The 26,451-nt window shown below is 47.0% G+C and overlaps 1 protein-coding gene across 1 annotated transcript in view; it reads right to left on the bottom strand.

Annotated features, from left to right (window-relative positions):
• Nucleotides 1-26,451, bottom strand: part of LOC142301777 (thromboxane-A synthase-like) — a 61,054-nt gene that overhangs the window by 582 nt on the left and 34,021 nt on the right. Inside the window, exons 2-14 of the mRNA XM_075342796.1 lie at nt 22,000-22,106; nt 6,958-7,051; nt 6,645-6,697; nt 6,433-6,529; nt 6,184-6,299; nt 4,865-4,871; nt 4,426-4,514; nt 4,187-4,338; nt 3,238-3,368; nt 2,870-3,169; nt 2,679-2,767; nt 293-430; nt 60-222 (exon numbers count right to left, since the gene is read on the bottom strand). Coding sequence (XP_075198911.1) covers nt 60-222; nt 293-430; nt 2,679-2,767; nt 2,870-3,169; nt 3,238-3,368; nt 4,187-4,338; nt 4,426-4,514; nt 4,865-4,871; nt 6,184-6,299; nt 6,433-6,529; nt 6,645-6,697; nt 6,958-7,051; nt 22,000-22,082 — 1,512 coding nt within the window. The 5' untranslated portion in view covers nt 22,083-22,106. The remainder of the gene's footprint in view (nt 1-59; nt 223-292; nt 431-2,678; nt 2,768-2,869; nt 3,170-3,237; nt 3,369-4,186; nt 4,339-4,425; nt 4,515-4,864; nt 4,872-6,183; nt 6,300-6,432; nt 6,530-6,644; nt 6,698-6,957; nt 7,052-21,999; nt 22,107-26,451) is intronic.

The following is a 26,451-nucleotide window of genomic DNA, read 5'->3' as shown; positions in this document are numbered from 1 at the left end:
CCAGCACCGCAGACTGAAGACCACCGCGCTGTGTAAGAGAAACCAAGGGTCTTCCTCACCTGAGTACGAGGACAAGTCTCAAAGCGAAACCTCCGCAGGATCCGGTACAAGGTGATTTTGGCTTCCAAGATGGCGAGTCGCATCCCGATGCAGCTGCGGGGTCCGGCGCCAAACGGCAAATAGAGGAAGGGGTGACGCTTCTGCTTCTCTTCTGCTGTGAATCTGCAGGAAGAGTCCGATTAATGGCGCCAGGCCGATCCGCCACACTGTGCAAATGTGGCCATACCGTTACCTCTCGGGTCTGAAGCGCTCGGGCTCCTCCCAGTACCGGGGATCATTCTGCATGCAGCCAATAGGGATCTCCAGCACCGTCCCCGCCGGGATCTTACACCCCATCACTGTGCAATCAGCAGCCGCTTCCCGGGCAAACCTAGAAGCAAAAGGCACCAAACACTATATACGTATCTGCTCTATCCTCCAGTCACACCCAGAGCTGCATTCACTATTCTGCTGATGACTCCCAGGCTGCAAAATATGATGTAGCAGCAAAGTTGTGCATGAGGTAGCAAATATCTACCGGACAAGGCAGCGGATGTCACTTTGTCATTTTCTTGTGGGGCTGCCTCTGAAGATCATTGTCTTCTTCTGTTATCCAAGGAAACGTGGGCTCATTATTGCTTTGCATCAAAAAAGCTTTACATGCAAGGACATTGCTGCTTGTAAGATTGCCCCTAAATCAGCCATTTGTGGGATCATCAAGATACTTCAAAGACAGAGATTGAAAAACTGAGGAGAAAGTGTCCAGTGCTCAAGAAAGTCCAGCAATGGCCAGAACCATCTCCTACAGAGGATTCAGCTATGGAATCTGGTCAGCAGCAGTGCAGAGCTTGCTCAGGAATGGCAGCAGGCAGCTGTCATCTGCACGCACGGTGAAGTGAAGGCTTCACAAAAAACATCAAGCAAAGATGGACATTCTGCAGGAAGTACAGAGATAGGGCTGCAGAGGGTGGAGGGAGTTATTTTCTCTGATGGAGCCCCTTCAGAGGGACGCCTGGAAGATTACCTGTATGGAGAAGAGAAGGAGACGCTGCCTCGAGTCCTGTGTCTGATGGTGGTAATGCCTCCTGAGACCATTCAAGTGCAGGGGCTTCTTTTCCATGGAGGGGGCTCAGTTACAATGTGTGGGGGCTTCTGATCCATGGAGGGGGTCACTCACAATGTGTGGAGGCTTCTCATCCATGGAGGGGTCACTCACAATGTGTGGGGGGTTCTCATCCATGGAGGGGTCACTCACAATGTGTGGGGGGTTCTCATCCATGGAGAGAGTCACTCACAATGTGTGGGGGCTTCTCATCCATGGAGGGGGTCACTCACAATGTGTAGGGGCTTCTCATCCATGGAGGGGGTCACTCACAATGTGTGGGGGCTTCTCATCCGTGGAGGAGGTCACTCACAATGTGTGGTGGCTTCTTATCCATGGAGGGGGTCACTCACAATGTGTGGGGGCTTCTTATCCATGGAGGGGGTCACTCACAATGTGTGGGGGCTTCTCATCCATGGAGGGGGTCACTCACAATGTGTGGGGGCTTCTCATCCATGGAGGGGGTCACTCACAATGTGTGGGGGCTTCTCATCCATGGAGGGGGCACTCACAATGTGTGGGGGCTTCTCATCCATGGAGGGGGTCACTCACAATTTGTGGGGCCTTCTCATCCATGGAGGGGGTCACTCACAATGTGTGGAGGCTTCTCATCCATGGAGGGGGGTCACTCACAATGTGTGGAGGCTTCTCATCTATGGTGGAGGTTACTCACAATATGTGGGGGCTTCTCATCCATGGAGGGGGTCACTCACAATGTGTGGGGGCTTCTCATCCATGGAGGGGGTCACTCACAATGTGTGGGGGCTTCTCATCCATGGAGGGGGTCACTCACAATATGTGGGGGCTTCTCATCCATGGAGGGGGTCACTCACAATGTGTGGAGGCTTCTCATCCATGGAGGGGTCACTCACAATGTGTGGAGGCTTCTCATCCATGGAGGGGGTCACTCACAATGTGTGGGGGCTTCTCATCCATGGAGGGGGTCACTCACAATGTGTGGGGGCTTCTCATCCATGGAGTGGGTCACTCACAATGTGTGGGGGCTTCTCATCCATGGAGGGAGTCACTCACAATGTGTGGGGGCTTCTCATCCATGGAGGGGGTCACTCACAATGTGTGGTGGCTTCTCATCCATGGAGGGGGTCACTCACAATGTGTGGTGGCTTCTCATCCATGGAGGGGGTCACTCACAATGTGTGGGGGCTTCTTATCCATGGAGGGGGTCACTCACAATATGTGGAGGCTTCTCATCCATGGAGGGGGTCACTCATAATGTGTGGGGGCTTCTTATCCATGGAGGGGGTCACTCACAATGTGTGGGGGCTTCTCATCAATGGAGGGGTCACTCACTATTTTACCTAAGAGCATGGTAGTGAATAAATAATGGGATCTAATCCTCCTGGAAGACCTTGTTCCCCCATGATGGAGACCCGGTCACAAAGCAAAGTTGAGAGCCAAAGCCTCGTGTCGGTCTCAGAGGTTTTGGCGGTGACTGTATACGACGATGCACACACAGGTCAGTGCAGCTCTGGAGGTGACTAGAGTAATACACACGATACTGGAGGATGGCACCTACCGGAAGGCGGGCGGGTACATGCGCAGGGACTCGGAGATCACCATGTCCATGTAGGGCAGGTCGTGCACCGTGTTGTAGTTGGCGCCGTCCTACAATGAGAGACATTCACCACCATTATGTCCTGCTCCCCTCAGCGGGGATTGGGGTTCCTGACCAGCACCCCTCATCTACCTCCTCCCCGAGTCACTCACATGGTCCTCGGCAAACCCGTCCACCTCCCTCAGTAGCTCCTCTTGGCACTCAGGGTGAGTGGCCAGCAGGTAGGTGGTGAATGACAGGAGGCTGCTGGTGGTCTCGTAGCCGGCGATGAGGAAGATGAAGGCCTGGCCCAGGATCTCGTCCTCATTCAGCGTCTTGGTGGTCTTCTTTCTAGGTTCCTCCCTCACGGGGGCCGCCAGATCCGCCTGGTTCACAATATCGAAATGCTCCACGGAGACGTTGGCGGTCGTCGTCCTGGCGTCCAGCATGAGCTGCAGGAAATCCCGGCGCCGCTGTGACAAAATACATGATTAACCCCGAATGGACTGGTATTACCGGGAGCGGCGGAGGCGCGGTCTACCTCGCTGGCCGGCTGCTCATCGCGATGACCGATCATCTCCTTGATGACTTTGCGGAAGAAGCGGTTTATCTGGTCGCGGTTCTTATTGGGAAGGCGACGAGCGATGGGGACCACGATGGATGGAAAAGCCACTGGCGGGAAAAGACACGAAAAGTAAAGTGGCGACTGTCACCCCAGGAGGTCACCCAACTTTCCCACAGTCCTGAGTGACAGATCTGCAGCTAAATATCAGCAAGTGCTAGATATCGACCCTTCTGAATATTAATGAGCCCTAATTAATATTAATGACTTCATGCATAATAATGAGTCTTGAACATTGATAATCCCGCCCACATTTTAAAGAGCCCTGCTGATTATTAATGAGCTTGTGGACATTAGTGAGCTCCCCGCATACTAAAATGCTCCCCTTATAACAACCTTTCCACTTATTAATGAATCTGTGCTACATATTAATGAGTCTGCCTGAATAATAGTGAGCTCATTTGCATATTAATGAGCTAACTGCATATTAATTATCCACCCTGAATAATAATGATCCATTATGCATATTAATGAGCCATTACATAATAATGATCATTGTGAATAATAATGAGCATATATGCATATTATTACCTCTTCTGAATAATAATGATTCCATATGCATATTAATGAGATAACTGCATATTAATGATTCATCCTTAATACTAATGAGCATATATGCATATTAATGAGCTTCCTGCATATTAATGATCCCTCCTGAATAATAATGAGCTCACATGCATAGTAATGAACCCTGCATATTAATGAACTAATTGCATATTAATGATCCATCCTGAATAATAATGAACCCATGTGCATATTAATGAGCACATCTTGGCTCATTGTCATTCTGATTGGATGCCAGGCAGGTAAACTGAGGTCCTGCCCCACCCATCCCCCTCCGGCCGCCCCCCCCCCCCCCCTTCCTTACACGTCAGCAGAACGAGGGGCTTCAGGGGGGTGAACAGTTCCAGAAACTTCTTGCTGTTCTGCACCATCGGATGATCCGGATCTTTCTGGGAATCCACGTTGGTGCCAAACGCCACGCTGGCCACGATGTCCATGGTGTAACAGGCGTAACATCTGCGGTGGCGAGAAACCGGAGTTACCAAAACCAAAGAGAAGCTGCTGCTCTCTGTTATCAGCAAAGCGTTGTGTATGTGTTGTTACCTTTGGATGTTGCAGGATTCTCCGGAGTCTGCGAATCTCTGTAAGTTTCTGATCAGCACATCGCATCCCTGGTGTATGAGGGGGCACATCTAGGGGACAGAGACAGAAATATGGGGGAGGGGCTGCGACAACCAACAGGACGACGCCGCAGGTTGTCAGCTCCAATCACTATTACTGTGCAGCTCTGTGACCGAATGCTGCACCCAGAACAAGTCCAGTGGGCGGGGCAAGACGCATGACTGCTGCCCCTTACCCCAAGGACCGCCAGCGCTGCGGAGACCCCGCTGTCAGCCCAGGATTGCACCGCAGCTGTATAATATCCTAGCCCTTATATAGTTCTAACACTAAGCCTGCCGCTAGCACTAAGTCTAACCCTAATCCTAACACTAGCTCTAACCTTAGAACTAACCATAAGCCTAGCCATATACCTAACACTAACCTTAACCCTAACCACAGACATAAGCTTAAACCAAATCCTAACCCAAGTCCCATAACTAAGCCTAAGCATAAAGCTAACCTAGATCCTAGCCTTAACACCATCCCTAGCCCAAATCCTAACTCTAGCCCTAAGCCTAACCCAAATCCTAATTCTAGCCCTATCACGAAGCCTAATCCAAATCTTAAGACCAAACCTACCACTAGCACCAAGTCTAACTTTAGCCCTAACTCTAACCTTAAAACTAAGCCTAGCCCTATAACTTTCCCTAACCTTAGAACTAACCATAACTCAGCCTAGACATATATCTAGACCAGATCCTAACACTAACCCTAAGCTTAACACTAAGCCTAACCATAGCTATAGCCCTAAACCAAATCTTAACCCTAGTCCCATTACTAGCCCTAACCTTAGTCTTAAGCCTAAGCATAACACTAACTCAGATCCTAGCCCTAACATCATAACATCATTCCTTGGCCAAATCCTAACTCTAGCCATATCCCTAAGCTTAACCCAAATCCCAACGCTAACCTTAACACTAAGCCTAACTTAAACGCTAACACTAAACCTAAAATTAGCACTAATTCTAACTCAAGACCTAAGAGTAGCTCTAACCGAAGCCCTTAGCCTAACCATAGTCATAAGACTAAACCAACTCCTAAACTAGCCCTAACATTAGCTTTAACCATAACTTTAAGTGTAAAGATAAAGCTAATCCAGATCCTAACTCTAGCCATAGCCTTAGCCTAATCCAAATCCTAACACTAAGCCTAACATTAGCGAGTCAAACTGTAGTTCTAAGACTAGCTCTAACCTTAGCGCTAAGTTTAACCATAGCCATAAACCTATCTGAGACCCTAACCCTAGTCTGGAAAATAGCCCTAACCAGAACTCTAAGCCTAGCCATAAACCTTCCACAACCTAACCCAAATCCTAACACTAGCCGTAACCTTAACGCTAAGCATAGCCATAAGCCTAGCTTTAGTCCTAAAAGTAGCCCTAATCTTTGCACTAGCCATAACTCTAAGCCTAGTCATAAACCTAACTGAGACCCTCACCCTAGCCCTAACAGAAGCACTAGTTCACACCCAAAACCGAATCCTAGCTTAGAATTAGGGACGGAGCCTAACATTTTCTAAGTTCTTCTGTCATTCTAGTTGCTGCCTATGCAGAGGACAGCAGCCTATTATGTTCTACAAAACATGCGGGTGCAAAGTGATATTCAGAAGCGCCAATCATTGGACAGACGGAAGAAATCTTGACCCCCATAGACTTTGGCGGCGGGCATCCTCCCCCTGGGTAGCCCCCGCTGATGGATTCACCTCTTCATGCGCGCCGCGCTGAAGGACGGGGTCAGGACACTGCGCACGCGCTTCCACTGCTCGTCGCGGAGGCACAGGAGGCTGTCACTCATCGGCTTGGTCACCAGGTTCATTTTCTGCAGAGATGAGGGTAGATGATAAGCGGCGCCTCCCGGGATGCCCATCTACAGGGCGATTACTGGATACAATTGTAGCAAACCCTCAGCTGTGAGCAGCCGAGGTCTGTGCGGTCTCGGGCGCTGCACGTACCAGCCTGTTGGTGAAGTTGGAGAAGTCTTTCTGCAGAACCTGCTTCACGGCCTCGGGATCGGCCAGGAGAACCATCGGCCGGCGCCCCATGTAATACCTGCATGTGATAGACCAGCTGCAGTGCATGATGGGAGAGGCACCGCCAGGTGAGAGCACTACATCTCCCACAATGCCCCAGCAGGGGGCGACAGCTGAGAGAATAAACCACTCACCCCGAGATCGGCCCGTACGTCTTCAGGATCCGATCGGCTCCTTCCCAGAATCCCTGACAATGCAAATAAAAATTACCGCTCACAGCGAAGGACGGACAACGGCAACAACTACAACTCCCAGCATCCCGACGGCAACAACTGCAACTCCCAGCATCCCGACGGCAACAACTACAACTCCCAGCATCCCGACGGCAACAACTACCACTCCCAGCATCCCGACGGCAACAACTACAACTCCCAGCATCCCACCATCTCAGAATCCCACCATCTCAGAATCCCACCATCGCAGCATCCCACCATCGCAGCATCCCACCTTCTGGAACAGCAGCACATTCCCGATGAACGGCGCCGGCCGCGGGTGTCTGATCCCCATCCTCTGCAGCTGGGAGAAAGCCGAGATAGAATACCTGCAGAAGAAGCCGCCATTACCCATCTGACCGGAGTACTATATATTACACTAGGTGGTGGTATTACATGAATGCTGTATGGTTGCTATATGTATGGTATTATTTCAACACTATGTGGCGGTATTATATATGTGCTGTACGGTGGTATTATTTCTACACTTTGTGGCGGTATTACATAGGTGTTGTATAACGGTATTATTTGTACACTATGTGGCAGTATTACATAGGCGCTGTATCGCGGAATTATTTGTACATTATGTGGCGGTATTACATAGTTGTATAACAGTATTTGTACACTATGTGGCAGTATTACATAGGTGCTGTATAATGGTATTATTTGTATACTATGTGGCGGTATTACATTGGTGCTGTATGTTGCTATTATTTCTACAATATGTGGCGGTATTAACATAGTTGCTGTATAACTGTCTTATTTGTACAATATGGTGTTATTACACAGTGAAGTATACTTGTATTGCTACACTCTATAGAATTATTACTTAGTGTACATATATTACACTATGCAGCAGTATTACGTGAATGCTGTATCGTGCTACATGTATGGTATTATTTCTACATTATGTGGCGGTATTATGTATGTGCTGTACGGTGGTATTATTTCTACACTATGTGGCAGTATTATATAATGTGCTGTACGGTGGTATGTCTACACTATGTGGCGGTATTACATAGGTGCTGTACGGTGGTATTATGTCTACACTTTGTGGCGGTATTATATATGTGCTGTACGGTGGTATTATTTCTACACTTTGTTGCGGTATTATATATGTGCTGTACGGTGGTATTATTTCTACACTTTGTGGCGGTATTAAAACACTATGTGCAGTATTACATGCATGCTGTATAGCGATATTATTTGTATTTCATGTGGCGGTATTATGTAGAGTTGAAATATGAGATGGAATGATGTTACACTATGTGGATGCTGTATGGCAGTATTTTTAGAAGAAGAAACGGCTGAAAAATATAGCTAGTGGGAACTTAATGTAAAAAATAGAATAGAAAATAACCTAAAAAAAACTTTATCACAAACATTTAAAAACGCTCCCTGGCACCGAACATCTCTACATATAACACAATAATGTATATGGGGATATTATCAGCACAGATTGGGGTAACTGCCCCTATGTGGCTGCTGGAGAAAAAGCCGTGACCATTCAGAGTCTCCATGGACCAAGCACATGTCTATAAAGCCCCGATTATGGGGTACGGTGTCCTCTCAAGAAATCTATTTCTCAAGTCTTTTTCTTGTGTTTTTGTAAAGCAGATAGCGTAGAACATTTACATCTTACATCGTGTTAAATTGGCCTTTTGCGATCCCTTTCTTTAAATTTGGAGGGTGATAACTTTTCCAGCTCAACAACTTAGTCATTAGTCCAGCTTGTTTTTCAGAAAGTGTTAATAATGATCATTTGTTCCTCTTTGGAAAAGAATCTCCTGGAAGGGTAATCTGTCACCTCCCAATGCACAAGTGACTCTTAACCCATTGGACTCAAAGTCAATAAAACTATCAGGAGTTTCTGACCATAAGATAAATATATCATCAATGTCTCGCCCCCAGAAGGTTACATGGGGGAACCATTCATGGTCATCCTCAAGGAACAATCAGATGTCTTCCCACCAGCTCAGGAGCAAACTCGCATAGTGTGGGCAACGTGGGTCCCCATTGCGGTACCCCAGAGCTGGAGCTAATACTTCCTACCAGCTCAGAAGCAAACTCAAATAAGTGGGGCAGCGTGGGTCCCCATTGCGGTACCCCAGGGCTGGAGGTAATACTTCCTACCAGCTCAGAAGCAAAATCGAATAAGTGGGGGCACCGTGGGTCCCCATTGCAGTACCCCAGGGCTGGAGGTAATACTTCCTACCAGCTCAGAAGCAAACTCGAATAAGTGGGGGCACCGTGGGTCCCCCTTGCGGTACCCCAGGGCTGGAGGTAATACTTCCTACTAGCTCAGAAGCAAACTCGAATAAGTGCGGGGCACCGTGGGTCCCCATTGCGGTACCCCAGAGCTAGAGGTAATACTTCCTACCAGCTCAGAAGCAAACTCGAATAAGTGGGGGCACCGTGGGTCCCCATTGCGGTACCCCAGAGCTGGAGGTAATATTTCCTACCAGCTCAGGAGCAAACTCACATGAGTGAGGGCACTATGGGTCCCCATTGCGGTACCCCAGGGCTGGAGGTAATACTTCCTATTAACGTAACTAGGTTTCAAGATTTATTCAAGTGATTCAATAATCAAGTCTCCTGATATGAACACTTCTGGTATTAAGAAAATCATAAGGGAAACTGCTATGTCCATCAATGGAGGCCATAATGGTCTGTGTGATTTCATAAGTGGGATTTTCTAAGTGGGCAATCAGAAATATTCCAGAAATGTAATTCATAATATATCCTCCTGAATGCTGCCACCTCTTTTGACCTGACAATTCATCTGTTTCATCCACAGGTATGTGATACTGTTTCCAACCACTGCCATTCCCATTGAAGTCTATCCTCTCCTGTATGTTATTTCTATTGGTATGTGATACTGTTCCAACCACTGCCATTCCCATTGAAGTCTATCCTCTCCTGTATGTTATTTCTATTGGTATGTGATACTGTTCCAACCACTGCCATTCCCATTGAAGTCTATCCTCTCCTGTATGTTATTTCTATTGGTATGTGATACTGTTCCAACCACTGCCATTCCCATTGAAGTCTATCCTCTCCTGTATGTTATTTCTATTGGTATGTGATACTGTTCCAACCACTGCCATTCCCATTGAAGTCTATCCTCTCCTGTATGTTATTTCTATTGGTATGTGATACTGTTCCAACCACTGCCATTCCCATTGAAGTCTATCCTCTCCTGTATGTTATTTCTATTGGTATGTGATACTGTTCCAACCACTGCCATTCCCATTGAAGTCTATCCTCTCCTGTATGTTATTTCTATTGGTATGTGATACTGTTCCAACCACTGCCATTCCCATTGAAGTCTATCCTCTCCTGTATGTTATTTCTATTGGTATGTGATACTGTTCCAACCACTGCCATTCCCATTGAAGTCTATCCTCTCCTGTATGTTATTTCTATTGGTATGTGATACTGTTCCAACCACTGCCATTCCCATTGAAGTCTATCCTCTCCTGTATGTTATTTCTATTGGTATGTGATACTGTTCCAACCACTGCCATTCCCATTGAAGTCTATCCTCTCCTGTATGTTATTTCTATTGGTATGTGATACTGTTCCAACCACTGCCATTCCCATTGAAGTCTATCCTCTCCTGTATGTTATTTCTATTGGTATGTGATACTGTTCCAACCACTGCCATTCCCATTGAAGTCTATCCTCTCCTGTATGTTATTTCTATTGGTATGTGATACTGTTCCAACCACTGCCATTCCCATTGAAGTCTATCCTCTCCTGTATGTTATTTCTATTGGTATGTGATACTGTTCCAACCACTGCCATTCCCATTGAAGTCTATCCTCTCCTGTATGTTATTTCTATTGGTATGTGATACTGTTCCAACCACTGCCATTCCCATTGAAGTCTATCCTCTCCTGTATGTTATTTCTATTGGTATGTGATACTGTTCCAACCACTGCCATTCCCATTGAAGTCTATCCTCTCCTGTATGTTATTTCTATTGGTATGTGATACTGTTCCAACCACTGCCATTCCCATTGAAGTCTATCCTCTCCTGTATGTTATTTCTATTGGTATGTGATACTGTTCCAACCACTGCCATTCCCATTGAAGTCTATCCTCTCCTGTATGTTATTTCTATTGGTATGTGATACTGTTCCAACCACTGCCATTCCCATTGAAGTCTATCCTCTCCTGTATGTTATTTCTATTGGTATGTGATACTGTTCCAACCACTGCCATTCCCATTGAAGTCTATCCTCTCCTGTATGTTATTTCTATTGGTATGTGATACTGTTCCAACCACTGCCATTGCCATCTGAATTTCATATTCTTGTAACTCTTTGTTCTTGGTTCACACCTGTCTATTTCTTCTGCATCTTAAGTAGTTCGTTTTCTAGCTGTGAAGTAGTCCAAATGTTTCTCTTAGTTTGTACTTACTAATTCACCCCTGGTGTGTTTCTCAGAGCTCTCTTCCTCTATCCCCCTCCCTTCTGCTCACACCTGAGTCATTTTCTAGGCCTCTAGAGTTGTATAAATTTGTTGGCACAGGTCTGTTATGACCATGGTCTGTGTGATTTCATAAGTGGGATTTTCTAAGTGGGCAATCAGAAATATTCCAGAAATGTCCCAGAAGTGACCAGAAGGTGAGCGTTACCTCCTTAACTGTTTGTCACTTGCATTTTTCCCCTACACTTTTTCATATTCCCATATGTAAACCTTAAACTCACCATGTTCACCTATGCCCTCACAGTTTTTGCTCCACTCCTCCTCACTCTCCTTCGCTATCCCCCAACGTCAGCACTCGCCAAACAAATATTCATCTCCCCTTCCCTTTTACCTCCCCACCTGTCCTCATCTGCTGACCTGCTCCTAAATCTCAGGTCTGTCTTAACCCCTTCACGACCGCGGGCAGTAAAATTACGTCCTATTTTAACGTGACTTAACGACCAGGGACGTAATTTTACTGCCTAAACTTCATTTGATTGCCGTGGCCATAGCAACGGCTTTCAAATGATGTCCCCTGCTGTTTCTTACAGCAGGGGACCTTTGCTTGACCCCAGGGGGGGCGGCATCGCCACCCCCTATCGACGATCGATGTGATTGGCTGTTCAAATCTGAACCGCCAACCACATCGATCGCACTAATTTCGGCAAAAATAATGCCCGAATTAGTGCGATCCTGTGAGATCCAGCTATGAGATGCCGCAGCTGCTGCAGCATATCATAGGTGGACCTCAAACATGCCGCCCCCAGCCCCTGCAGCACTGATTGGAGCGATCGTGCAATGACGCGCAATCGCTCCAATCAGTGTGCAGTGGGGCGGTGTGATTTGCCGGTGGCCGCCCTCCCCAGGCCTGTGCTGGCCTGCGAGCCCTCCCCCAACATGTCTGCAGCGTGCAGTGGCTGGTACTTGTGGTACCACGCCACCGCCGCTGCTGCCGCCGCCGCCGCCCTAGCTGTCACCGCTGCTGCACGTGAGTACTGTGCTCACTTTGCAGCCAGCCCGTGCGCGCTCCCGTGGTGCCCCTGCGCGCTCCCGTGGTGCCCCTGCGCGCTGCCATGGTAGCCCCTGCCGTGCCCCCCCCGCGATCTGCTCCCCCCAACCCCCCCCCCCCCCCGACATCCCGATCTGCTCCCCCCGCGATCTGACTGCCTCCCCCATTATCTCTGTTCTGCAGCTCCCTCTCCGGTCTCCCCCTCTGCTCTACCCCCTCCCCCTCTGCTCTCACCCCCCCCTCTGCTCTCACCCCCCCCTCTCCCCCTCTGCTCTCACCCCCCCCTCTGCTCTCACCCCCCCCCTCTCCCCCTCTGCTCTCCCCCGACGTCCTCTTACCTGTCTTCACCGGCCTGATCACATCTGCGTCCATCGCTGGGTCCTTCCTGGGCATTCTGCTGATCTGCCTGCTGCTCCTGTAAAGCTGTCCATCTCTCTGCCATCTGTTCCTCTGCAGCTCTTCTGGTCAGTGATCCTCCTGCTAGTCCTCTGGGTACTGTGAGTATAACTTTTTTTTTTTTTTCCGTATCCCCTGTCCATTTTTACACCTCATCTGTCCGTGCGTCCCGCCAAGCGCTGATCAGGGATGCAGATAACGGATCGGCATCCCTGCTCAATTTTTGGCGTGACTTTTTTTTTTTTTTTCCGTATCCCCGACGCTTTTTGTATCGCATCCGTCCGTGCGTCCCGCCAAGCGCTGAACAGGGATGCAGATAACGGATCGGCATCCCTGCTCAATTTTTGGCGTGACTTTTTTTTCCGTATCCCCGACGCTTTTTGTATCACATCCATCCGTGCGTCCCGCCAAGCGCTGATCAGGGATGCACATAACGGATCGGCATCCATGGTCAATTTTTGGCGTGACTTTTTTCCATATTTGCGACGCTTTTTGTATCGCATCCGTCCGTGCGTCCCACCAAGCGCTGATCAGGGATGCACATAACGGATCTGCATCCATGGTCAATTTTTGGCGTGACTTTTTTTTTTTTTACGTATCCCCGACGCTTTTTTTTATCGCATCCGACCGTGCGTCCTGCAGCGGCCGATCAGTGCACTGCGTCTGTGCGTTTGAAAAGTCAAATGGCGCTCCTTCTCTTCTGAGCCCCGCCATGCGCTCAAACAATTTATTTCCACCACATATGAGGTATCTGCGTACTCAGGAGAAAATGCACAATACATTTTATGGTGCATTTTTTCCTGATAGCCTTGTGAAAAAAAAAGCTACCTAGTTGAAGCAACCGTTTTGTGGTAAAAAAAATTTTTTTTCTTTTCACGGCTCAACGCTATAAACTTCTGTGAAGCCCCCAGGTGTTCAAAGTGCACATCAAACATCTAGAAAAATTATTTGAGGGCTCTAGTTTCCAAAATGGTGTCACTTGTGGGGGAGCTCCACTGTTTAGGCACCATAGGGGGTCTCCAAACGTGACATGGCGTCCGCTAATGATTCCAACCAATTTTGCTGTCAAATGGCGCTCCTTCTCTTCTGAGCCCCGCCATGCGCCCAAACAATTACTTTCCACCACATATGAGGTATCTGCGTACTCAGGAGAAAATGCACAATACATTTTATGGTGCATTTTTTCCTGATAGCCTTGTGAAAAAAAAGCTACCTAGTTGAAGCAACCGTTTTGTGGTAAAAAAAATTTTTTTTCTTTTCACGGCTCAACGCTATAAACTTCTGTGAAGCCCCCAGGTGTTCAAAGTGCACATCAAACATCTAGAAAAATTATTTGAGGGCTCTAGTTTCCAAAATGGGGTGACTTGTGGGGGAGCTCCATTGTTTAGGCACCTCAGGGGGTCTTCATACCCCACATGGCGTCCGCTAATGAGTGCAGCTAATTTTGCATTCAAAAATTCAAATGGCGCTCCTTGCCTTCCGAGCACTGCCGTGTGTCCAAAGATTTGATTTCCACCACATATGAGGTATCTGCGTATTCAGGAGAAAATGCACAATACATTTTATGGTGCATTTTTTCCTGTTACCCTTGTGAAAAAAAAGCTACCTAGTTGAAGCAACCGTTTTGTTGTAAAAAAAATTTTTTTTCTTTTCACGGCTCAACGCTATAAACTTCTGTGAAGCCCCCAGGTGTTCAAAGTGCTCACCAAACATCTAGAACAATTATTTGAGGGCTCTAGTTTCCAAAATGGGGTCACTTGTGGGGGAGCTCCATTGTTTAGGCACCTCAGGGGGTCTTCAAACCCGACATGGCGTCCGCTAACAGGTGCAGCTAATTTTGCACTCAAAAATTCAAATGGCGCTCCTTGCCTTCCGAGCACTGCTGTGTGTCCAAACATTTGATTTCCACCACATATGAGGTATCTGCGTACTCAGGAGAAAATGCACAATACATTTTATGGTGCATTTTTTCCTGTTACCCTTGTGAAAAAAAAAGCTACCTAGTTGAAGCAACCGTTTTGTGGTAAAAAAAATTTTTTTTCTTTTCACGGCTCAACGCTATAAACTTATGTGAAGCCCCCAGGGGTTCAAAGTGCTCACCAAACATCTAGAAAAATTATTTGAGGGCTCTAGTTTCCAAAATGGGGTCACTTGTGGGGGAGCTCCATTGGTTAGGCACCTCAGGGGGTCTTCAAACCCGACATGGCGTCTGCTAATGAGTGCAGCTAATTTTGCGTTCAAAAATTCAAATGGCGCTCCTTCCCTTCCGAGCTCTGCCGTGCGCCCAAACAATTGATTTTTACCACATATGGGGTATCAGCGTACTCAGGAGAACATGCACAATAAATTGTATTGTGTACTTTCTCTTTTCTCCCTTGTAAAAATGAAAATTTTATGGCTAAAGTAACATTTTTGTGTTAAAAAGTAAAATTTTCATTTTTTCCTTCCACATTGCTTTGGTTCCTGTGAAGCACCTAAAGGGTTAATAAACTTATTGGATGTGGTTTTGAGCAGTGTGAGGGGTGTAGTTTTTAGAATGGGGTCACTTTTGGGTATTTTCTGTCACCTCGGCCTCTCAAAGTCACCTCAAATGTAATGTGGTCCCTAGAAAAATTATTTTGCAAATTTTGTTGGAAAAATGAGAATTTGCTGATGACCTTTGACCCCTTCTAACTTCCTAACGGAAAAAAAATTTGTTTCGAAAATTGCGCTGATGTAAAGTACACAAGTGGGAAATGTTATTTAGTAACTATTTTGTGTGACATATCTCACAGATTTATGGGCATAAATTTTCAAAGTTTGAAAATTGCGAAATTTTCAAAATTTTCGCCAAATTTCCTAAATTTTCACAAATAAACGCAAAAAATATCGGCCTAAATTTACCACTGACATGAAGCACAATATGTCACGAAAAAACAATCTCAGAATCGCCAGGATCCGTTGAAGCGTTCCAGAGTTATAACCTGTCAAAGTGACACTGGTCAGAATTGCAAAAAATGGCCCGGTCATTAAGGTGTTTTAGTGGCCGGGGGTGAAGGGGTTAATAACACGCAGACCATGCCGTGCACTCTCCTTCTCCCACCTGCTCTCTCTTTCTCTACTTCTCCTCACTGCTGGTGACATATCTCCCAATCCTGGACCTCCCCAGATGGGACACTCCTCTCTACCACCCCCCTATCGCTCCACCCTTACTAGTAACTACCGCAACCTCTCCAATATAAAACCCATCCCCCTCTCACCCACTCCACCGCCCACTCTCTCTGGAGCGCTGTGGAATGCCCGTTCCGTCTGTAATAAACTGCACTTCATTCACGACCTCTTTACCTCTAGCAATCTATCCTTTCTGGGCATCACTGAAACATGGCTGACACCATCCAACTCTGCCTCCCCTGCTGCGCTGTGCTACGGTGGCCTTCACTTCTCCCATACTCCTCGCCCTGGCAATAGACAAGGTGGAGGAGTGGGCCTCCTTCTTTCTAACAACTGCAGCTTTAATCCAATCCCACCCTTACCCTCCCTTGTCCTGCCTTCCTTTGAAGTGCACTCTGTCCGCATCTATTCTCCTTCCAACCTCCAAGTGGCCATCATATACAGACCCCCAGGCCCTACCACTTCCTTTATCGACCAGTTCTCTGCCTGGCTTCTACACTTTCTCTCTGCTGACATTCCCACTATTATCATGGGTGACTTCAACATCCCCACTGACACCCGCCAGTCAGCAGCCTCCAAACTACTCTCCCTTGCTTCATCTTTTGGTCTAACTCAGTTGTCCGCCTCTGCCACCCATAAAGATGGACACACATTAGACCTTATCTTCACCCGTCTCTGCTCTCTATCTAACCTCACTACCTCCCCTCTCCCCTTATCTGACCACCATCTATTGACCTTCTCTGCCCTGTCCTCCTCACCTGCCCCTCCTGTCCAACACGTATCACACCCTCGCAGAAACCTCGCACACGTCAACATACATACCCTTTCTGACTCTATCCTACCACTGTCCTCCATATCTTCAGTGCACGACACAAACAGTGCCACCACTTTCTACAACGCCACTCTCACATCAGCTATTGATTCAGTTGCTCCTCTTGTGCATGGCAGAGTGAGACAAATCAATAGACAACCCTGGCACAACAGCCTCACTAAAAAACTACGGCAAGTGTCTAGGGCTGCAGAGCGGCGCTGGAAGAAAACGCACTCCCAGGAAGACTTCACCACATTCAAAAATGCAATTCACACATTTCGCTTGGCCCTTACCTCGGCTAAACAGGATTACTTCAGAAACCTCATATCCTCTTTAACACACAACCCCAAACAGCTCTTCAATACTTTCAACTCCCTCCTTCGCCCACCACTGCCCCCTCCAACCTCCCTCATTTCCGCAGAAGAATTTGCCACATATTTCAAAGAAAAGATCGACCAAACCAGACAGGTCTTTTCTGCTGAACCACCACAACCCCTTCATGTAACTGACCACTGCTCCTCCCCCATAAACTTCCTCTCCACTATCACCGAAGAAGAGCTTGCACATCTTCTCTCAAAAGCACACCTCACCACCTGCGCACGTGATCCCATCCCAACCCACCTCCTCCCCAACCTCACCACTATCCTAATTCCAGCCTTAACCCATCTCTTCAACCTATCTCTAACAACTGGTACCTTCCCTTCTGCCTTTAAACATGCAACAGTCACACCCATCCTAAAGAAACCTTCCCTCGACCCAACCTCTACTACCAGCTATCGCCCCATATCACTACTCCCATTCGCCTCAAAACTCCTGGAACAGCACGTCCATGCTGAACTTTCCTCCCACCTCTCCTCTAACTCTCTCTTTGACACCCTACAGTCCGGCTTCCGTCCACATCATTCCACTGAAACTGCCCTGACTAAAATCACAAATGACTTACTTACTGCCAAAGCTAACAACCACTTCTCTGTACTCCTACTTCTAGACCTATCCTCAGCTTTTGACACTGTTGACCACTCCCTCCTATTACAGATCCTCTCTTCCCTCGGTGTCAGAGACCTCGCCCTCTCTTGGATCTCTTCATACCTCTCCAACCGCACTTTTAGTGCCTCCCATTCCCACACAACCTCTTCATCCCGTCCTCTCTCTGTTGGTGTCCCTCAAGGCTCTGTCCTGGGACCATTACTTTTTTCTATCTATACATTTGGCCTGGGACAACTCATAAAGTCCCATGGCTTCCAGTACCACCTATATGCCGATGACACCCAGATCTACCTCTCTGGTCCAGATGTCACTTCTCTGCTGTCCAGAATCCCAGAGTGCCTATCTGCTATATCTTCCTTCTTCTCCTCTCGCTTCCTAAAGCTCAATGTGGCCAAAACTGAGCTGATCATCTTTCCTCCATCTCCCCTACACTCTCTACCTGATCTATCTATTACAATAAATAACATCACGCTCTCCCCAGCATCCAAAGTTCGGTGCCTCGGAGTGACCTTTGACTCTGCCTTGTCCTTCATACCACACATTCAATCCCTCACCACCTCCTGTCGTCTTCAACTCAAAAATATTTCCAGAATCCGTCCCTTCATCAATTCTCAATCTACAAAAATTCTAGTGCATGCTCTCATAATCTCCCGCCTCGACTACTGCAACATCCTCCTATGTGGTCTCCCTGCTAACACGCTCGCCCCTCTCCAGTCCATCCTTAATGCTGCTGCCCGACTGATCCACCTCTCGCCTCACTACCACCCCGCTTCTCCTCTCTGCATGTCCCTTCACTGGCTCCCAATCTTCCATCGTATCCAATTCAAACTACTAATACTGACTTACAAAGCCATCCACAAATTGTCTCCTCCATATATCTCTGAACTAATCTCTCGCTACACTCCAAAACGTAATCTCCGGTCCTCCCAAGATCTCCTTCTATCCTCCTCTCTCATTCGCTCCTCATGCAACCGACTCCAAGACTTCTCCCGAACATCCCCAGTCTCCTGGAACTCGCTGCCTCAACACGTCAGACTATCTACTACACTTGCAAACTTCAAACGGAACCTAAAGACTCATCTGTTCAGAAATGCCTATAACCTTGAATGACCTCACTGCCCCACCACCGTGCGGAGCTGCCGCCCCACCACCGTGCGGAGCTGCCGCCCCACCACCGTGCGGAGCTGCCGCCCCACCACCGTGCGGAGCTGCCGCCCCACCACCGTGCGGAGCTGCCGCCCCACCACCGTGCGGAGCTGCCGCCCCACCACCGTGCGGAGCTGCCGCCCCACCACCGTGCGGAGCTGCCGCCCCACCTACACCCCACCTACTGTCTCCTCCCCATAATCCTATAGAATGTAAGCCCGCAAGGGCAGGGCCCTCTTCCCTCTGTACTAGTCTGTCTACTGTAACTTGTACATGTATTTTGTATGTAACCCCCTTCTCATGTACAGCACCATGGAATCAATGGTGCTCTATAAATAAATAATAATAATAATAATAATAATAATAACCCGCTCCTCTAGTGTGATCCCCTCAAGTTTATGTTAGAGATGACCAGTATTTTGGATATAAGATGGAGATGGAAGATAGATGCGAAAGATTTTATCCAGACACAGTGATGAGAGACAGAATCAATCCCTGTAACAATGGGGTGCCCCTTAAAGGTATGAAAACATTACATATTTCACAAAAACTTCAGAGTGAGCCTTATAGTACTGTGAAGACAGTTGTGGCAGAAGCACAGCACAGATAGGTTTTGGCAGATAAAAGTATAATGAGGAAGGTTTCTACCAGACAAATTAATCGGATTAAGAGAGCAGCAGCTAAAATCTCATTACAAAGCAGCAAACAGGTATCTGAAGTGGCTGGCGCCTCAAATCCACAAATCTCAAGGTGAAGGAACGTCCAGAGGCTGCAGATGTGCATGAACCTACTATACGGCCGCTCCTAAAAGGGATCATAAGCAGAAACGGTGGCCATGTGCCCAGACAGACATGAGGACTAATTCTACAGTCTTTACTGATGAGTGTCGGCTACCCTGGATGGTTGAGATGGATGGAGTAATGGATGGTTGGTGGACGACCACCGTGTCCCAACAAGGCTACCACATCAGCAGGGGTGTAACAATCATGGTCACAGGGATTGCGACCACAAAGAGGCCCGGGGGTGCAGGGGGCCCATCGACCCCAGCACTTGTTTTAGCTGGATGTGGGTGTGCTTCCAGCTGAAATACATTGCAGCCACTGCATGCTGAGGATCATAATTACCAGGATGAGGCTATATACCAGGATGCAGCCAGGATGGGGACATACACCAGGATGAGGCTATAAACTAGGATTGTGACATTATTGGAACATATATCAGGATGGGGCTATATACTAGGATGGGGCATAATGGGGCTATATACCAGGATGGGGCTATGATGAGGATATATACCAGGATGGTGCTAAATACCAGGATGCGGCCATGATGAGAACATGTACCAAAATGGGGCTATATACCAGTATGCAGCCAGAATGGGGACATATACTAGGATGAGGCTATATTTCAGGATGGAGACATGATGGGGCCATCTATACCAGGATGGGGACATGATGAAGCTATATATCAGGATGGGGACATGAATGGGATATATACCAGGATGAGGCTATATACCAGTATGTGACCAGGATGGGAACATATACTAGGATGGGGCTATATACCAGGATGGGGACATGATGGGGCCAAATATACCAGGAGGGGGACAGGATCGGGCCATATATACCAATATAGGGCCATGATTGGGATATACATACACATTATTGTGTTATATGTTACACTATGTGGCAGTATTTTTGTGCTATACGTTACACTATCGGGCAGTATTATTGTGCTATACATTACACTATGGGAAAGTATTATTGTGTACTATTGTGTTATATGTTACACTATGTGGCAGTATTTTTGTGCTATACGTTACACTATCAGGCAGTATTATTGTGCAATATGTTACACTATGGGACAGTATTATTTTGTTATATATTACACTATGTGGCAGTATTACTGTGCGATATGTAACTATGTGGCTGTATTACTGTGTTCTTTGTTACACTATGTGGCAGTATTATTGTGTTCTTTGTTACACTATGTGGCTGTATTACTGTGTTCTTTGTTACACTATGTGGCAGTATTATTCTGTTATTATTGTGTTATATATTGAAGTACAGTAAGTAGCAGTATTATTGTGCTATATGTTACACTATGTGGCAGTATTATTGTGCTATATGTTACACTATATGGCAGTATTATTGTGCTATATGTTACACCATGTGGCAGTATTATGTGCATTCTGTATGTTATTATTTGCATTTGCGCGGTATTATGTAGAGGTAAAAAATTGGATGTATGTTACACTATGTGACTTATGTAAAGTTTTTGGTAGTAACCTTTAGACACTCCATGGCAATATCATGTGGGCGCTGTATAACAGTATTTTTGGAGACTTTTTTGTGTGGGCAGTGGCCTCTGTATGCTGCTAATAATATGACGCTGTCACTATTATGTAGGCGCTGTATAGTGCTGTTATTTAGACATGCTATGGGGGTATCATGTAGCTGCTGTCACGGTTGACAGACAGCCCTGTGGTGCCCGGCTGCAGACGGTCGCTGCGTTTTGCTGCACAAACAGCTCCTTGATTTTCCATCCTTTCATCTGTGGTGTGAACGGAGGTTTGTGAGTCTCCTCTGTTAGGGTTTACTCTTTTCCCCTTTAGGACCCTGCTGAGATCTTTTCCTTTCAGCTGCTGCTGTTTATCTGCTTCCCCCTGTGTGTGCTCCTCAGAGCTTCGTGGGGTTGACCAGCGCTCATCCCTCCCATTCATTACCTAGAGCCCTGTTCAGCGTCCGGTATCCTGCTCGGCGCATAGGTGCAGACCCTATCTATAGACATCAGGGGAGGCAGGGGCCAGTGGAAGGTTTGGTCAGGGGTCACCATCTCCCCCTCCCCTAGACACGGGGTGTCCATCTTCCCCCTCCTCCCTTTTCGCCGTTCCCATATCTCGCACCACAGCTGCTTTATGGCTGAAATCTTTGGCCACTGATCTGTTTGTAAGTGTATTTTGAGGGCAGTAATATTTGGACACTATGTGGCGGCACTATATGGTCCTTTATGGTGATAGTATCTCAGTACTGTTTATTTTATGTGGATTTTATGTGCGGTATTACATGGGCGCTGTATTACAGCATTATTAGTAAACCATCTGGTGGTATGACGTAGCATTGTGTAATGATATTATTTGGACATTGTATAGCAGCTTTTTCCTGAGTCACTATGGGGTGGTATTAGGTCATCTTTGAACACCGTGTAGCAGTATTACTAATACACGATATGGAGGTAATAGAGAGGATTACACGGTGGTTACATATATACACATAACTGTGTGTGGTATACAGACGCACGGAGCCGCTCACCAGTACAGCAATCCCAGCAATCCGGCCAGCAGGGCGATGGAGACGGCGGCGCGCTCCGGTCCGGACTCGCGGGACTCCTCCATGGCTTGTCACTGAGCGCAAAGTCCCTGAGGACGAGGAAGCAGAAGTCAGAGCCGAGGACGAGGCCGCGCATCCCGTAAATATTTATCATCATCCTCGTCTCCATAAACACGGAAAACAAGGACGTTATCATCATCCGCCCGACCTCACCGCACAGTGCCACATCCTCCACCGCCTATACATAGAAACCACAGGGGACCGCGAGGAACCAGCACCAGGTATACAGGGGAAGCGGTACTGTGCAGTGTATATATACAGAGACTGAGGAGGGCACCCAGTATACAGGGGAAGCTGGACTGTGCAGTGTATATATACAGAGACTGAGGAGGGCACCCAGTATACAGGGGAAGCTGGACTGTGCAGTGTATATATACAGAGACTGAGGAGGGCACCCAGTATACAGGGGAAGCGGCACTGTGCAGTGTATATATACAGAGACTGAGGAGGGCACCCAGTATACAGGACAGGAGAAGTGGTACTGTGCAGTGTATATATACAGAGACTGAGGAGGGCACCCAGTATACAGGGGAAGCGGCACTGTGCAGTGTATATATACAGAGACTGAGGAGGGCACCCAGTATACAGGGGAAGCGGTACTGTGCAGTGTATATATACAGAGACTGAGGAGGGCACCCAGTATACAGGGGAAGCGGCACTGTGCAGTGTATATATACAGAGACTGAGGAGGGCACCCAGTATACAGGGGAAGCGGTACTGTGCAGTGTATATACACAGAGACTGAGGAGGGCACCCAGTATACAGGGGAAGCGGTACTGTGCAGTGTATATACAGAGACTGAGGAGGGCACCCAGTATACAGGGGAAGCGGTACTGTGCAGTGTATATACAGAGACTGAGGAGGGCACCCAGTATACAGGGGAAGCGGTACTGTGCAGTGTATATACAGAGACTGAGGAGGGCACCCAGTATACAGGGGAAGCGGTACTGTGCAGTGTATATACACAGAGACTGAGGAGGGCACCCAGTATACAGGGGAAGCGGTACTGTGCAGTGTATATACACAGAGACTGAGGAGAGCACCCAGTATACAGGGGAAGCGGTACTGTGCAGTGTATATACAGAGACTGAGGAGGGCACCCAGTATACAGGGGAAGCGGTACTGTGCAGTGTATATACAGAGACTGAGGAGGGCACCCAGTATACAGGGGAAGCGGTACTGTGCAGTGTATATACAGAGACTGAGGAGGGCACCCAGTATACAGGGGAAGCGGTACTGTGCAGTGTATATATACAGAGACTGAGGAGGGCACCCAGTATACAGGACAGGAGAAGTGGTACTGTGCAGTGTATATATACAGAGACTGAGGAGGGCACCCAGTATACAGGGGAAGCGGTACTGTGCAGTGTATATATACAGAGACTGAGGAGGGCACCCAGTATACAGGGGAAGCGGTACTGTGCAGTGTATATATACAGAGACTGAGGAGGGCACCCAGTATACAGGACAGGAGAAGTGGTACTGTGCAGTGTGTATATACAGAATAATACAGGTACTGAGGATTACACCCAGTATACAGGACAGGAGAAGTGGTACTGTGCAGTGTATATATACAGAATAATACAGATACTGAGGATTACACCCAGTATACAGGACAGGAGGAGTGGTACTGTGCAGTGTGTATATATACAGAATAATACAGATACTGAGGATTACACCCAGTATACAGGACAGGAGAAGTGGTACTGTGCAGTGTATATATACAGAATAATACAGATACTGAGGATTACACCCAGTATACAGCACAGGAGAAGTGGTACTGTGCAGTGTATATATACAGAATAATACAGATACTGAGGATTACACCCAGTATACAGGACAGGAGGAGTGGTACTGTGCAGTGTATATATACAGAATAATACAGATACTGAGGATTACACCCAGTATACAGGACAGGAGGAGTGGTACTGTGCAGTATATATACAGAATAATACAGATACTGAGGATTACACCCAGTATACAGGACAGGAGAAGTGGTACTGTGCAGTGTATATATACAAAATAATACAGACACTGAGGATTACACCCAGTATACAGGACAGGAGAAGTGGTACTGTGCAGTGTATATATACAGAATAATACAGATACTGAGGATTACACCCAGTATACAGGACAGGAGGAGTGGTACTGTGCAGTATATATACAGAATAATACAGATACTGAGGATTACACCCAGTATACAGGACAGGAGACGTGGTACTGTGCAGTGTATATATACAGAATAATACAGATACTGAGGATTACACCCAGTATACAGGACAGGAGAAGTGGTACTGTGCAGTGTATATACAGAATAATACAGATACTGAGGATTACACCCAGTATACAGGACAGGAGAAGTGGTACTGTGCAGTGTATATATACAGAATAATACAGATACTGAGGATTACACCCAGTATACAGGACAGGAGAAGTGGTACTGTCCAGTGTATATATACAGAATAATACAGATACTGAGGATTACACCCAGTATACAGGACAGGAGGAGTGGTACTGTGCAGTGTATATATACAGAATAATACAGATACTGAGGATTACACCCAGTATACAGGACAGGAGGAGTGGTACTGTGCAGTGTATATATACAGAATAATACAGATACTGAGGATTACACCCAGTATACAGGACAGGAGGAGTGGTACTGTGCAGTGTATATATACAGAATAATACAGATACTGAGGATTACACCCAGTATACATGACTGATGGACTAGTGAATTGCGCTCCTGGTAATCTAATAAATAAGACACCACACACTGCGTGACATGGATTAAAATTTTGGCCACAGCAGCCCTTTATTTTAATAAGAAAAAACATCAATAAGAAAAAACAAGATTATCGGCCCAGAGATGTGGTTGTTATAAATCCCAGCCCCATATCCCCCTCCGCCGTGTACACCTAGCTCAAGGGGGAATCTGGGTATACCCCTTGATCATTTTCCTTGTGTCCGCTGAGCTCCTCCCCAGGGACCCATCTATTCCACTGTCCACTGAGCTCCTCCCCAGGGACCCATATTCCACTGTCCGCTGAGCTCTGGCCCAGGGACCCCATTAAAAACATAATTCTCCAACCAACAAAGAGGGGGTTTAAACAACCACATCCCGCCAAGACTCGCTCTTGTGACACCTTACAAGAGTGAGTTCCTCCACAACTTAATGGCTCGTTCTACTCCTTCTTGTATTCCCAACATCCATATATCAATGCCAATGTCATTAAGATGTACCTTATCATCTCTCCAAAAATGTTCCTTTGTATTTTCCAGCATCTGGTGACGTATGGCCACCCCTCCGTTTTCCAACACAAATTTTGTTATTTTTTTATTAACCTTTATCCTTGTATTATTGATGCGAGCCACTGATCGCGCTGTTCTCCACATTTGTCTAGCTACTATATCCGACCAGACCACCACTGTTTCTGGGTAAGACCTCCATAAATTCAACATATCAAGCTTTATGTTCCTAACTAAATGTCTTGATGTTCTTATTGCTAAATCATTACCACCTAAATGGATAAGTAAGACGTCCGGGGGGCGGTAGAACTCCACATGATACTGGATTTCTTTTAACAGCTGATGCCACTGCATTCCCCTCTTTCCTATCCATGTCACCCGTGCCAAGGAACTGGGCAACCCCAACTGTTTGCCATTAGGCCTGACTGCTGCACGTAAGGCCCCCCAAAAAACAAATGAATGTCCCATGATCCAAACCAGGCATTGCTGTTCAGCTAAAACAAAAAACAAAAACACAATTATCACACAATTGTCTAAATGAAGACACAACTACTATAAGATTACCACAATGTACACATATATATACATGTACGCCATTTATAATAAATGTAATCGAATGTAACTCTTAAATCTGCTCGATTCCCATCTCCCGATTTTTTTAACTATGTCAGGCCCTAAGCCCCATCTAGCAGCTTCTGTGGCTGCTCCTATCCTAAATGAGTGTGAAGTGAATGCATTTGGAGACTCTCCCAATATTGTCAGGCATTTTTTAAGAACTGCTGTGAATTGAAATTGTGACAATGACTTACAATCCTCATGAATTAGTAATGAACCTTGGATATTTGGCCTTCTTGAGACATAGTTTCTAAAACAGATGACCGGGCAGGCCCTGGACCCGCTTAAAGGAAACAATGTGATCCATTTTCCTCTACCCTGTTGATCAGTTTTTGACTTTGCCAGAAAACATTCTAATCTGTCTGTGTACTGATGCATGTCCTCAGCTTGTAGACCCCCTCTGTCTGTGTACTGATGCTCGTCCTCGGCTTGTAGACCCCCACTTCTGGTGGAGCTACTCGCCACCAACTCGCTGATTCTAAAAGCGCCAAAAAAGGCCAGTGTGAATGC

The sequence above is a fragment of the Anomaloglossus baeobatrachus genome, chromosome 4 (assembly GCF_048569485.1).
Source record: "Anomaloglossus baeobatrachus isolate aAnoBae1 chromosome 4, aAnoBae1.hap1, whole genome shotgun sequence".
In the NCBI taxonomy this organism is placed as follows: domain Eukaryota; kingdom Metazoa; phylum Chordata; class Amphibia; order Anura; family Aromobatidae; genus Anomaloglossus; species Anomaloglossus baeobatrachus.
This window is presented reverse-complemented; position numbering and strand designations above follow the sequence as displayed.